Source organism: Dromiciops gliroides, chromosome 5, assembly GCF_019393635.1.
Source record: "Dromiciops gliroides isolate mDroGli1 chromosome 5, mDroGli1.pri, whole genome shotgun sequence".
NCBI classification, from domain to species: Eukaryota; Metazoa; Chordata; class Mammalia; order Microbiotheria; family Microbiotheriidae; genus Dromiciops; species Dromiciops gliroides.
Genome location: NC_057865.1, coordinates 29,714,795 through 29,730,257, shown reverse-complemented (window position 1 = coordinate 29,730,257; position 15,463 = coordinate 29,714,795). Strand labels below are relative to the sequence as shown.

General features: G+C 40.9%; 1 protein-coding gene across 5 annotated transcripts in view; it reads right to left on the bottom strand.

Annotated features, from left to right (window-relative positions):
• The window catches only part of THRB (thyroid hormone receptor beta), a 440,576-nt gene that overhangs the window by 117,337 nt on the left and 307,776 nt on the right, over positions 1–15,463 (bottom strand). For all 5 annotated transcript variants that reach the window (XM_043968992.1, XM_043968989.1, XM_043968991.1 and 2 more), the window contains one exon: positions 3,450–3,513. In XM_043968992.1, coding sequence (XP_043824927.1) covers positions 3,450–3,471 — 22 coding nt within the window. In that variant the 5' untranslated portion in view covers positions 3,472–3,513. The remainder of the gene's footprint in view (positions 1–3,449; positions 3,514–15,463) is intronic.

Genomic DNA, 15,463 nt, shown 5'->3' with positions numbered 1-15,463 from the left:
TGGACACTAAGAAAGAGCTCCAAGAGAGAGGGAGCAGTTAACCAAAAGTGTGTGGTGTGTGTGTGTGTGTGAGAGAGAGAGAGAGAGAGAGAGAGAGAGAGGAGAGAGAGAGAGAGAGAGGAGAGAGAGAGAGAGAGAGAGGAGAGGAGAAGGGAGGAGGAGGAGGAGAGAGGAGAGGAGAAAAGAAAGAGAGGGGAGTGAGAGAGAAGGAGGAGGAAGAATAGGAGAGGAAGAGGGGAGAAGAGAGGAGGGAAGGAGGGAGGGAGTGAGAGAAGAGGGGAGGAGGAGAGAAAGGGAGGGAAGGAGGGGAAGGAGAGAGAGGGAGAGAAAAGAGGAGAAGAGAAGAAAGAGGGGGGATGGAGAGAAAAGAGAAGAGGAGACAGAAGAAGAGAGAGACATGTGTGTCTGCATGTGTAGGAGGAAGGACTGTCTGTATAGGAGCTTCAGAAACTTTGATTCACCCACCTGATGCCTCTCTGAGTTACTGACCAGGGGCCATGGGTTGCTTTAAATATGGAGTCCAGGGCAATCAGTGTATCTGACAATTGACATATCTGAGGGATGGCTCTGGGCAGACGATGTCTAGATCCTTTTGAATTAGCAAAAAGGAAAAGCTGTCTGTTTTTTAAAGTTAAAGGAAACAATAAGCTCTACTTATCATGACAGAAACAACTCACACCTAAGCTTCACTGGGTAAAAGAAAATGTGCAAATGAGATCAAACTGTTTAACCGAAAGTATTCAACTGAGAGTCTGAAAAAAGCGTAGGGCTATTTTCACATGAATGTTTCTATCTTTATTAGAAAAACTGCCCTGAAGAAGAATCAGTGAATGGAGCTTTGAAGGTCTGGGATGAAGGGGATGAAGTCTTAGATAAGCTATTAAGATATTAAGAAACACTGATGCTTTTGAGCTCACCAAAGGCCTTTGCCACTTTCTCACCCGTGAGACACATCTATTGTAATAATGTTTGAAGGAAGGCTATGGGTCCCCTCTCTTGACTCCCAGGTAGTTGGGGATGTGGGAGTATCCCTTGCCTAAGATACCCCAACCAGGCCCCTCTGAAGAGTTACTGTTGAGATAAGAACCCTAGCACTCAGTCAATTAAATTCACTCAGTACAACAATATGAAGCACCAATATTTGCCAGGCACTGTACTAGTTCTATCTGTTATCCCATCCCAATCCAATCCAACCCAACCCAACCCAACCCAACCCAAGGCAATCCAATTCGACTCATTTATTCAGCATTTACTATGTTAAAAGTGCTTTGCTACAATAGCTATATATGTTAATTCAATTAAACAAGTATTTATTAAACACTTACTATGCACAAAAGATGGCGAGACGTATTGGGGATATAAGAAAAATTAACCCAAATAGTTTCTGCCCTCAAGGGTTTAAAAAATTCTGAGTGACCGTGAGCTCCTTAAGGGCAGGGACTACCTTTTGAATCTTTTTGTATCCTCAGCACTTAGCACAGTGCCTGGAACATAGTAGGTGCTTAATAAATGCTTATAGATCAAGTGACTAACTAGGGCTATCAATGTAAAGGCCAGCCTAGAGTAACCTGGTGACTTTTCAAGAAAATCCCCTGTCAAGAATGAGCCAGGCAGGGGGGCAGCTAAGTGGAAACAGTTCATAAAGCACTGGCCCTGGATTCAGGAGGACTTGAGTTCAAATCCAGCCTTAGACACTTGACACTTACTAGCTGTGTGACTCTGGGGAAGTCACTTAATGCTCATTGGCCCCCCCACAAAAATAAACAAACAAACACACAAATAAATAAATAGACATATGGACAGAGAAAGAAAGAAAGAAAGAAAAGAAAGAAAGAAAGAAAGAAAAGAAAGAAAGAAAGAAAGAAAGAAAGAAAGAAAGAAAGAAAATGAGCCAGGTCTAATCCAATAAAAGCTTCCTCTCTGATGGCTGTTCAAGCCAATCACTTCAAAGAACCTGTAGTTTGTTTGTTTGTTTTTTTTTTTGTGAGGCTATTGGGGTTAAGTGACTTGCCAGGGCCACACAGCCAGTAAGTGTTAAGTGTCTGAGGCTGGATTTGAACTCAGGTCCTCCTGAATCCAGGGCCGGTGCTCTATCCACTGCGCCACCTAGCTGCCCCCAAGAACCTGTATTTTAAAGGAAATGCTTTCATACAGGCCCCTGACCTTACTTACCCTTAAGGTCTGTTTGTGGGACCAGCAATGAGAGAACCTTGGCAGGACCACAGAGTGCTATCAGCCTACAAAGATCATTAGGGGAAATATGGGCAATCATTCTATTGACATCCTTCTCTGGTTACCTGGTGCTCACACCTGTATTTGGTTACTTTCTCTAGCATCTGCCATTTGTCATCCCCTGAAACTCATTTAGTGTTTAGAACTGATTTTTACCTTATCTCGACTATCCCCCAATAGTAAAGAAGTAACCTGTTCATTTGGCCAATGATGCACCAACGCTCTGGAGCCATCAAGTGAAAAGAAGAAATATATTTTCCTAAATCGATTCCAGGGGCCTAAAAGAGCTGAAGCATCTGATGAGCACGTGCCCACAATAAAGGATCCAGGGACAGCCTCAGGTGAGAAGTCGTCACTGAGCCTTGAAAACTGTTTTATTTTCTCTTTCTCTGGTGATGGAGTTTTCAGATACTGCCATAACAGAGACTGGAGGCAGGCAATATAGACAGCTGCTGAAGGTCTACTATACAAGCTGGTGCAACCAGGATTTCTTTTCTCCCTCCCTTCTTCTCTTCCTCCCTCCCTCCCTCCCTCCTCCTTCCTTCCTTTCTTCCTTCCTTTCATCCTTCCATCCATCCTTCCTTCCTTCATTCCTTCCATCCATCCTTCTTTCCTTCCTTCCTTCCCAGGGTACAAGGTTCATTCGAAGAGTACAAAGAACTCCCATTGTTGAAAGTCCCTATCAGTACAGTTTGGCAACATGTCTGTAATATATAGGGTTAGAGAGTTACTTGGAGGCACAGCAAGATTAAGTGACTTGCCTATGGTCATACAGGTATGATGCCTAAGAGGCAGGATGTGAATCCAGGTCTTCCCTACTTTAAAGACCAACCATCTACCCTTATTAATTTGGACCTATTTTTAATAGTAGAAAATTATACTTGCCAGGACCTAAAGGTACTTACTTTGTGGGTAAGTCAAATTGCCCACATTATTGTGAAATTTCAAAGGCTTCATTGGTTACTGATAACCAAGGGTGCCATTTTCAAACCTTATGGGAGACTCTTACCTGCCTGTCCTGGCCAGGGGTGGGGGACACCCTTGTGGGGAAGGTTTCACTGGATCTAATTACAACATTGTTGTATTGGAAATAATGCCCTAAGATGGTCAGATCGGCACTTTTCTCAAGCCCCAAGACTCACTTTAAAGAGTATTAAAAAGCACACAGACTCACAAACAACACAAAAGCCAACAAGATCCAAGACAGATGGAGGTACCTGACATACTGTTGGGAGTCATGGGTCAGTAATCATTCTGGATCTTCTTATTTGCTGAAATCACCTGGAAAAAGAGAAGAGAAAGAATGTTTATAGATCAACTACTGGCTGGACCCAGCATCAGGATCTCAACTGCCTTTCATTAAAAAAAAAAAATCTCAGCTTGCCTCCAAAGACTCGTATATATCATTTTATTTGTCTCAACAAAGTGCCTTTATTTTCATTAACCTCTAACTTAAATTTGGCCTTTCCTTTGTGTCAAGATAATGGAATGTGATAAATGAGATTTAGCAGAAACTCAGGGGCCCACCTGGAGATTGGTTTAAACTGATTGACTGAATAAGGTGACTGACTGCTTACTTCCAGTTAACTAGATTGTAAGCACATCTGGCTGCTACTTAAGGGTACTTAAGAAGTAATTGTTCTCAGAAGCTAAAAACTTTGACCTTTACATCGAGACCACCTTTGGGTCCAGTGAACCAATGAATTTGAATGACACTAGCCAATCAGCTTGAAGAACCTTCCATTTCTGGGAGGGGGAACATGAAGCAGGAAGCTGGGGAAAGGGGTTCTTCCTCTTTGGCAGTGAGACATCGGTGTGGTGGCAGAGAACTTCAGAAGGGGGATATTAGGAAGGCTAGATTTGCCAGGTTATAGGAAATCTGTTCTCAATCTTCCTTTCTTTTACTATTTTTTCAATAAACCCTTAAAAAACCTAAACTCATTTTATCAGTGATTTTTAGTCAGTTTCTCCCCCAAAACTGGGGGGACCAGATTAGAACCCACATTTAGAATTTTAAGTTACACACCTTTAATTATTTAAAATGTGATTTTGAAGCATAGCTCACATGTCATATGTGGGTGGATTCTCTAGTTCTAAAGTAGATTATGCCAAGGGTGTTAGGAAGAGGACAGTAGCCTGAGGTCCCTCTGTCTAGGTCCATTTCAGGAATAGATTGAAAAAGGAAAGGCTGCTTAAAAATTCAAAAGGTTTTAATCAATCAGTCAGACAGGTAATATGTTGGCCAACATCTCTACCAAAAAGGTTTCACTCAGGCAGGACAACATGGAAACTGAAGTTTTCAAACCTTCTTTAAAAATTAATCCAAAAAAAGAGTAAATACTTGATTTCCCTCCTGATTTGTCAATGATCACTCCCCAAACTACTTCGCATTAAAAGAAAATTGTATTTACTTTGCTTTGTAAATAGGTTCTTTCTAGTAGAGAATGTAAGCCTCGGAGGACAGGAGCTGTTTCCATTTTTGCCTTTAGGTTCCCACTGGACCATACCTATGACTTCATTGTGTGGAAATACCTGGTGAAGAAACACCCTATCAATGTAGTCAACAACTATTCTGGTCTCATAGGGTCTCAGTTGCCTGAGAAGTTGAGATGGCATGCCCAAGTCCCACAGGTGTGTCAGGGGAAGTGCCTGGCTCTTCCTTGGCCAGGCCCTCTATTCACTCACCACACGGCTTAGGAGTGTGGTTGGTACAACGAATGCCTGGTTCAGTTGAGAGCTTATTTTTCAGAGGGGCTGTAAAACACAACCCAGTTCTCTTGCTTCCAGGTCCCCTGCCTTGCCTACTATACTAGGCAGCAGCTGTCCCGACCACTTGTGGTTCTGAGATACTCTCTACCTGCCAAATGCCTTGGGATGGCCCCTTGGTATTGCCACTCTGTAGGACAACAAAACTGTACTGTCACTCTGATCTAGGACAACATACTTAGTCCATACCGACTATGTTCTCAGGCTGTCCCTCAACCCTATTCATCAGTACAACTTGGTTCTGAATGCGGGTGGGTGAGGTGAAAAGCCTTCCTAACTCCCTCCACAACCTGTCAGAGGGATGGTATGAGAACATCCCAATGAAGTTTTTCCCCAGACATGCATATAGCTTACACAATGTTGCCTTCATAACTTATGATATCAATAATAACATGTCCAAAGAGCTTGATGAAGCTTCATTCCCCAATCACAGACGTGGAGCATGCAAAAACCCAGCTGTGTTCTAGCTTCAGAAAATAGACTCACCTATTTTTAAATTCTTTTTTCATGTTCAAATCCCAAATGAATATGTGTATATTCTATAAAAATTGTATAATCTGTGAAGTGTGAATAGTATTTGACAGAAAAAGAAGTCTAAGAAGTTTGAATAAAGTAAAATAATTATACCAGCATGATATTTGGTGTTGGCACAATTATTATACTTCAAGAAACTTGAAGAATTTTTTAAAAAGCCTAATTGTAGTAGATCTCTTAATAGCCTTCCTGAAGTAGGCAGGTATTCATCAAATTATATGATTCTTTTGCCCACATCACTTAAATCCACGTATGGATGTCAGTAAAGATACAGGTAAGGAACATCTATGCTTATTTCTTCACTTTTAGAGCCTTTTTGCTTAAGCTGGGCTCTTACACTAGCCTCCTAATTTGTCTCCCTGTTTCCAGGCTCTTCTCTCTTCAATCCATCCTCCAAAGCTTGCTGCCAACTTCACCATCTCCTAAAATGCAGATCTGATTATGTCACACTCACTCTTTTCACTAACTGAAGAATCTTCACTGTCTCCCTATTGCCCCTAGGATAGAATGCACATGCTTAGTCTGCTATTTAGGTCCTTCTGGTTCTCACTTGCCTTTCTGATCTAATTTCATATTATTCTCTTTTGTGTACTCTTAGTTCTAGTCAGGGGTAGTTAGGTGGGCTCAGCACATAGAGTGCCAGGCCAGGAGTCAAGAAGACCTGAGTTCAAATCCGGACTCAGAAACTTACTAGCTATGTGACTCCGAGCAAGTCACTTCAACCCTGCTTGCCTCAGCTTTCTCATCTGTGAAATGAGCTGGAGAAGGAAATGGCAAACCGCTTCAGTATCTTTGCCAAGAGAACTCCAAATGGGGTCACCAAGAGTCAGACATGACTGAACAACCCATTCTAGTCAACCATCCTGCCAGTGGTTTTTTTAATCTCCCACTCTGAGTCTTTGTATAAGTAGTCCCGCACGTCTGTAATGTGCTCCACATTCACTTTTGCCTCCTCCTGGAATTCACAGAATCTTTCAAGATACAATTCAAGGAAAAGGTCCTGCATGAGGCCTTTTCTGATCCCAAGTAGCAGAGAGGATACCTAAGGCAGGATGGGTGAGTGTTTGGTGGATTTGGGGGAACACATCAAAACCCAGAAGCCTATGGATTCTACCCCACCCCCATCGAATTGTTAATACTTCCTCCTTCTTGAAAATTACTTTTTATGATTTTGCATAGACTTTATAGGTATTTCTTACATGGCAATATGGTCCCCAGTATAATGTAGTTTTTTATTATTATTGGTTTAGAATTATTTTTAGAATTTTAAAGGGATTCTGAATTTTACACACACCAAATAAGGTGGACATTTTTATATACAGAGAAAAAGTTATACATAAAATGGTTGCTCTCTAATATACACAGCGTGCTTTTAGTTTTAAATATACAAATAATTCAAGATATAACTGTCAAAGCTTTCCTGTCTTTCTGTGATTTTCATCTCCCTTCTCTTATTATGTATGAAATTTTAAAAAGTCCTTAGTGACCCATTTTTTTTCTCATTCCTTCCTTCTTTCCTTCCTACCTTCTCTTCCCTTCTTCTTTCCTTCTTTCTCTTTCTGTCTCTCTCTCCCTTTCTCCTTCCTTCTTTCCTTCCTTCCTTCTTTCCTTCCTTCCTTCCCTTCTTCTTTCCTTCATTCTCTTTCTGTCTCTCTCTCCCTTTCTCCTTCCTTCTTTCCTTCCTTCCTCCCTCCCTCCCTCCCTCCCTCCTTCCTCCCTCCCTCCCTCCCTCCCTCCTTCCTTCCTTCCTTCCTTCCTTCCTTCCTTCCTTCCTTCCTTCCTTCCTTCCTTCCTTCCTTCCTTCCTTTCCTTCCGTTCCTTCCTTCCTTCCTCCCTCCTCCCTCCTCCCTTCTTTCCCTATCCTTTACCATACTTTGTATCTCCAGGATAAACATAGTGCTTGGCATATAGTAGGCACTTAATAAAATAGATGGCTGTTTTATCTTTTTGCTACCCTCTCCTTCCCAAGCATTGCTAGTTTAAAAGAAAAAACAAAAAAGAAAGCTCTGTAATAAGTACAAATAAAGTAAAATAACCACCCATACTGTCCACATCCAAAAATATCTATCTCATCCTGCATCTTGAGTACATCAGTCCCAGGGGATGGGGAACATGTTTCATCGTGGTCTTCTGGAATTGTCACTGGTTATTGGATTGATCACAGTTCTTCAGACTTCCAGAACTCTTTCTCTTTTAAATTCTGCTGTCTTTGCATAAATTCTCATTCCCCAGTAGGATGTGAGCTCCTTGGGCACAGGTACTCACTGATTTGTTTTTCCCCAGCTCCTGGCCCAGTGTCTAGCACACAGCAGGCACTTAATAAATGTATTTTCATCCTCTTTCCCCAAGTGCCCCTCCCCACATCCTTGAAGAAAATTGCTCCCTGTCTAAGACATTTGTTCCCAAGAGAGAAAAATCAGGCATATATTTTATTAGTCAGATCTTTGGATGATTCAGTGGTCCCCTTAGTGTAGGAATTGCCTCCAGTGCTGTGGATTGTGACAGATTCATATCCTCCCAGCCTGTGTACTCCTTGCCTCCTCTTTCTCTACATCTTCCGCCAAAGATCTTCCTGGTGGGACAAAGCCTTGGGTTCTTGTCCTGTTTCATAAATGCAGTACGGCTCTCAGGTTGGTCATCTGCTATCCTTCATCTTCCTGCATGACTGGCCTTCCTTCACTGCCACTCAGACATACTTGACGGTACCCATTTTTATTCTCTCCAGAGCACAAGTCCTTGTTGGTAATAGGCTTCAGACCACTTACGCCCACCATCCATCTTTCCATTGCCCCCTGGGTGACCTGCAATTATGATTATCTAAGACCAGCTTCCATGACTTCACAGGCAGACAGCATCACTGGGAGAATGCTAGAATTACAAGGATGGCTCTCTTTTTCGGTGGCAAAGAAGTTCGGAATCATTTGGAGTGCTAGCCAATATTCCAATGTGATCTAGCCTGAAACCCTTTTCCTTTTCAGACCTGGGTTCTGCTTAATGTCCATCTGCAGAGCCTGTCTGATACACACCCATCCCATGGACATCTAGGTGGTGGTGCAATGGATTCAGCACTGGGTCTGGAAGCAGGAAGCTGTCATTGTTTGTGACTTATTTCAGTCATGTTTAACTTTTCATCACCCCATTTGAGGTTTTCTTGGCAAAGATACTGGAGTGATTTGTCATTCTTTTCTCTATGAGCAGGAAGACCTGAGTTCAAAGCTGATCTCAAACACTCACTATCTGGTGTGACCCTGCTAAAGTCACAAAAAAATCTCTGTCTGCTTCAGCTTCCTCATCTTTAAAATGGAATAATCAGAGCACCTACCTCCCAGGGCTGTTGTGAGGATCAAATGATATATTGCAAAGCATTTACCACACTGCTTGATACATAGGAGGTGGCTATCTGAATACTTATTTACTTCCACCCATTATAGCTCTAGAGTCTAAGGGACCTCAGAGGTTATTTAATTCAAACCTCTCATTTTATAAATGAGAAAATTGAGGATCAGAGATTAAAGTGACTTGACCAAAGTCACAAAGGTAGTATCAGAGATAGGGTACACCAGCCATTCACACCCTGACACCCACATACTGATGAAACATTCCATGAAATGCCCAATGAAGAGTTGCAATCAGGGTAAAAGGCCTTATAAAAATCAAAACTACATTTTCTTAATGTGGATGGCTATCTGACTCTGTTCCAAAGAGGGCAGGAAATGGGAATAACCATTTATCTAGCATCAAAGAGTTCTGGATCACGATGGTGCCGCCTTATGTTTTACAGTGGTATTCGACCAGCACAGAGAACAAAGAGCATGTGGAGATAGGGATCCTCCCTTCTTTTTGGACTCTGAGGATTTTTATAGGGTCACAGAATATCAGAGTTGGAAGGGCTTTCATGTACCCACATCCCCACCACATAGGAATCCACTCCACCATTCAACATCCCCCCCCAGAAATAGTGAAAGGATCAGAGATCTTGAAACTGAAAGGGAGCTGAGGCCCTCAAGAGGGTAAGTGATGTGCTCAGAATCACAGTGGTACCAAGAGCCAGAGTCAAGATTCCAAGGAGATCTTGTGACTTTGAGACCAAGCCCCCCTTTCACAGTGTCAGGCTAACCCCAATACAGCTTCTGTTTGAAGATGAGCATGGGGGAACATTTTAAGGCAGTCCACTCCATCTTTGGTCAGCTCTAGTTGTTTGGAAGATTTTTCTTACATCTAACCTAAATCTGCCCTTGCAACTTGTGCCCACTTGTCCTAATTCTGTCCTCTGGGGTCAAGATAAATAAGGCTAATCCCTCTACTAGATGGAAACTCTACAAATATCTGAAGACAACTCTCTTCTCTTCTTTGGGATAAAGCCCACTATTCTTTCCATTCATCTTCAAGTACAATGGCGTTGATTTCTCTTGTGAGACTGGTAGCCTTCCTCTATCTATTCTGCAGTTCCCTTACTTTACAGCAAAGGAAACTGAGGCTTCAATAGGTGTTAGGAGCATAGATTTAGAACTGGAAGGGATGTGAGAGGTCACCCATTCTGACCTCTTCACTGTTGTTGTTGTTCAGTGTTTCCAGTCCTGTCCAACTCTTCATTGACCCCATTTGGGGTTTTCTTGCAAAGATACTGGAGTGGTTTGTCATCTCCTTCTCTAGCTCATTTTGCAGATGAGAAAACGGAGGCACATAGGGTTAGTGACTTGACCCAGGGTCACACAGCTAGTGAGCATCTGAGGCCAGATTTGAACTCAGGAAGATGAGTCCTTCTTAATGCCAGAGGCCCACCCTCTATCCACTGTGCCACCATTGGAAGGCTTAGGAAACTAGAGGCACAATGACTTGCCCAAGGACACATATGGAGAGCCAAGATTTAAATCTAGGTTCCCTATCAGCAAATCCAGCATTCTTTCCACTATAGCACACTGCTTCCATGATACTGGTGAAACCTTTGATGAACATATACCTTCATGGCTTGTATCTTTGCTGTTAAAAACAGAAGGGTTGAACAAAGATATTTTGTAATCCTACCTTTCCCAGAATCCTGTGTGATTTTTAGTATATGCATCAGAGATATGGTAATTGAAAGAAGAGCCCTTCAGAATGATTTTCTTTTACTGGTCCTAAATTAAAAAAAAATAATTAACAACAAGAAGGAAATCTTATATTTTCTAAAGTGGGATATTATCACATAAAGAGAATTTTTCCATCATCATGTGATATGATCTGCTATAGAAAAATAAATTTCTGAAAGCCTCCATATTCTTTTATGTGCTCACCAAGGATGCCCTCTAGATCTCATAAATGTCATAAAGATTTTTGTTGACATAAGCAAGACAGCTGGTCAGTGGTTGCTGAATCTCAGTTGCCTTGGTGTTGGAAAATAAAAACATCATTCATTGACCTTGGTCATTCTTTTAAAATTCTCCCCTTTTTGAAATATCTTTAAAATGGATCCTTGTGAGACTTCAGTAGCATTCAAGAGCATTGCCTTCAGTGAATATTTCTTCAGTATGCATTTGGACAGGTCCTGCTGCCTTTCTTGGCTTCGTCTTAAATGCGGTTACTCCTTTCCTTACACAGTTATGGTGTCCTGTAGGTATTTGTCCAAATTGGGAGGTTCTAATATCATCACTGATGGATCTAGGTCCTTATGGAAATAATAACAGATCCGTTTCACTCAACTTTTATTTGCTGTCCTTCCAGTTTCAACAACAATACTCTTGGGATAGGATACCATAGCTGGGCTTTATACCAAAATATTTCAGGCTCATTTTTTCCCTCAAGTCATCATTTGGTGAGTAATACTGCTTGCGATCTTTGATTCCCTTCCTCCATAATGTTTTACAAGTTTGTTTATACTCTAAACACTTTTTGCTTAGGAAGAAGAATAAGCATTTGTTAGGTAAGGTCATTTCATGGCTATTCAGAACTTTAGTTTTGGTGGTTGTTTTGCATGCAGTTATTTTCTTGAAGAAATGGTGAGAGTCGATGTCTTTACTTTCATCTATTTCCCATTTTTTGGACAGCTTATATATTTTTCTTTTCTTTTTCTTTTTTTTTTTTAGTGAGGCAATTGGGGTTAAGTGACTTGCCCAGGGTCACACAGCTAGTAAGTGTCAAATGTCTGAGGCTGTATTTGAACTCAGGTCCTCCTGATTCTAGGGCTGGTACTCTATCCACTGAGCCACCTAGGTGCCCCAGAACAGCTTATTTCTATGTCAGGTTGGAGTTACTCTGATGACACATAGTTTCTTCTCTTTATCCTTTCTTCTAACTTAATATTGATATTGAGTTTTCCTCTAACCAGTCTATAATCTGAATGAATGCAGGTAGTTAGGTAAGAAATGATTCTTATGATGGTAATTACTCATTTCATATCAGTTTAAGATATTAACTTCATTTATGGGGGTGACATATCTTTCCAGGATCATTGCTTTTGAACTATATACATTTTATTTCAGTGACTTAAGAAACACGTTTTTATTCTGGGGGAAAATGTACATCTATCTATCCCCTTAGGGGAAATGAAAGTCAGAGAAAGTAATCAATAAATCAGTCATTCAACAAGTACTCATTAAGTGTCCATATTTGCCAGGTAGTGAGGTTACAAATATAAAAAGGAAAGAACTCTTTCCCTCAGGGAGGGTATTTTCTATTAAAGGAAGGAATATATATACTCAGGAAAGGAAATGATATTTGAAGAGGTAAGTGATTCAAGGTCATACAGAACTCAGTATTAGAAGAACAGAATTTTTGAGATGGAAAAGAAATTGATGCTCAAAGTCAATGCCATGTACTCTACTAACAAAAATTCAGTTTAACATTAACCAACTGAGCTGAAGCAAGTACCGTAAATTAGCTTAAACAATTGAATAAACATTTCTTTAAATGAGTCAGATTGTGAGGCTCTCTTTATGGGCCCATTTCCTCACCCACAAAATTCAAAGATTTGGGAAGAAATGAGCTGTGAGATCTCTCCAGCCTTTTCAGTCTATGATTCTATGGAGTCTCCCTCAGTTTTTCCCCCCAAGCAACCTTAAAGTTACAAAATATGCATCTAGGCATAGAATCAGAAGAGATTATGAAGGGGGTGTGGCAAGAATACACAAAACAGCTATACAAGAAATATCTTAACATCACCAATAATCACATGGTGTAGTTACTGAGCTAGAGCCAGACATGCTGGAGAATTAAGTCAAGTGGGCCTTGGGAAGCATTGTTTTTTTAATAGTATTTGTATTTTCCCCAATTACAAGTAAAGACAATTTAAACATTCATTTAAAATTTTTTTAGAGTTTCAATTTCTCCCTCTCTACTTTCTTCCCTTTTACCTAAGATGGTAATTTAATATAGGTTACATATGCACAATCATGTTAAACATATTTCCATATTAGTCATGTTGTGAAAGAAGAAACAGACCAAAAGGAAAAAAAAACACAAAAAAATAAAGTGAAAAATAGTATACTTTGATCTGGATTCAGATTACGACCAGTTCTTTTTTAGGATGTGGATAAGCATTTTTCATCATGAGCTCTTGGACCATAGTATTTGGAGAATACCTAAGGCACCTCATGAGTGATCATCATACAATATTGCCATTACTGTATACAATGTTCTCCTGGTTCTGTTTACTTCATTTTGCATCAATTCATGTAAGCTTTTCTAGCTTTTTCTTAGGAAGCATTGCTAATAACAAGGTTAGTGGAGGTGATGGAATTCCAGCTGAGCTCTTTAAAATCCTAAAAGATGATGCTGTTGAAGTGCTGCACTAAAATACCAGCAAATTTGGAAACTCAAAATGGCCACCAGATTGGAAAAGATCAGTTTACATCCCAATCCCAAAGAAGGACAATGTCAAAGAATCTTCAAATTATTGAACAATTGCGCTCATTTCAAATGCCAGCATGATTATGCTTAAGATCCTGCAAGTTAGGCTTCAGCAATATGGGAATTAAGAATTACCTGAAGAACAGGCTGGTTTTTAAAGAGGCAGAGGAACTAGAGACCAAATTGCCAACATTTTTTAAAAGTAGTAATGTATGGCTATTAGAGTTGGACTATAAGGAAAGCTGAGCACAACAGAATCTATGGTTTTGAGTTGTGTTGAAGAAAACTTTTGAGAGTCCCTTAAACAGCAAGGAGATCAAGCCAATCAATACTTAAATAAATTAATGCAGGCTATTCACTAGAAGGTCAAATACTGAAACTGAAGCTTAAATACTTTGGCCACATAATGAGAAGACAGGACTCATTGGAAAAGACACTGTGATGTTGGAAAGATTGATGGCAAAAGGAGATGGGGATGGCAGAGGATGAGATGGCCAGAGTGTCATAGAAACATGGATAGACTGCAAGAGGGTAGAAGGAGGGTAGAAGGGCCTGGTATGCTGTGGTCCAGTGGGATCACAGAGTCTAATGTGACTGAATGACTCAACAGCAACAATAAAAATTCGATATCCAGTCCTTCCTTAATCTGGAAGAGAATAGCAGCCCTGAATTTCACTGGTGGTATTCATAGGATCAGAGATTTTAGAAGGGGAAGGGTCTCTAGAGGTCACCCAGTCCAATCCCTTTGTTTACAAATGAGGAAACTGAGGCTCAAGGTTGAGTGCATTGCCCAAGGTCTTACAGTGGAATTTGAACCTAGGTCTATTTATTCCAGGGGATATAGTGCAAAGGAGAGGGCTGGATTTACTTCAGAAAATGAAGCTAAAATACTGTCTTTGCCCACTTACTGGCTGACCTTGACCAGTCACTAAATCTCTCTAGGTCCCTGTTTCTTCCGCTGAAAATGAGTGAGTTGGGGTCTGATGAGCTGGAAGGGTCCCTTCCAGCTTAGATCTATGTATGAACCTATGATTCCTATGAAGAGAAGTCACGAAGTAGGTGTTGACCAGCATTGGTAGAGGGAGCTTCTTCTTCCCTGGGAGGTTCCTGTGCCAAAGAAATCCCAGTCCAATCTGGGGGAAAAAAAATCCAATCCCCTTTTTCTTTTTTTCTTTTAAAATTTATTTATTTGTTTATTTATTTTAGTTTTCAACATTTGTTTAGATTAAATTTCAATTCAAATTTTTCTCCTTCCTCCCCTCCCTTCCCCCTCCCCTAGACAGGCAGGTAATCTGATATAGGTTATAAATATAATGACATTAAACAATCCCCCCTTTTTCTCCTTGCACATCTCTATTGTCTGTGTGTCCATTGGAGCCTGGGCCACCAAGGTTTTATTGTATTCTTGGGTTTCCATCTTTCCATGCCCTGATAACATGCAGGGGGCCGATGCCTCTGGGTTGCATATGGTTTATCTTTTTTCATCAGCTGTTTTGTAAGCAGCAGTAGGGGAAAATGGGTAAAAAGGTCCTTGAGAGACCAAGTCCCTTGGATTTCATTTGGAAGATGACATCTTAGCTCTTTTTGTAGCATCTAGTATCCACTACCTATAGGGAGAGACTATGGTACCTTCAGAGTGCAGGTGGCAGGTTTGGCCCTCCCTGATCCCTCATGTTGTTCTGTCACCCTCAAAGCCCACCCTTGATTTTCATTTTAACATGATTTCACCCTTATATAAAATAAAGAAATGGATGAGGGACATGTACATAGTATGATTCTCTTCCTTGCCCCCATCCTTAATTCTTAAGGAATGGTCCTGGCTATCTCTCCCAGGAATATTTTCATCCTAATTCTTTAATTCAAAAGAATGGGGGCGGCTAGGTGGCGCAGTGGATAGAACACCGGCCCTGGAGTCAGGAGGACCTGAGTTCAAATCCGGCCTCAGACACTTAACACTTACTAGCTGTGTGACCCTGGGCAAGTCACTTAACCCCAATTGCCTCACTTAAAAAAAAAGAATGACATGGTAGGGTTTCAGACAGTGGTGGTATGTTAGTAAATTTTTTTCAGATTTTCAGTTAGAAAGATTTTTCAGGCAGAGGTGACT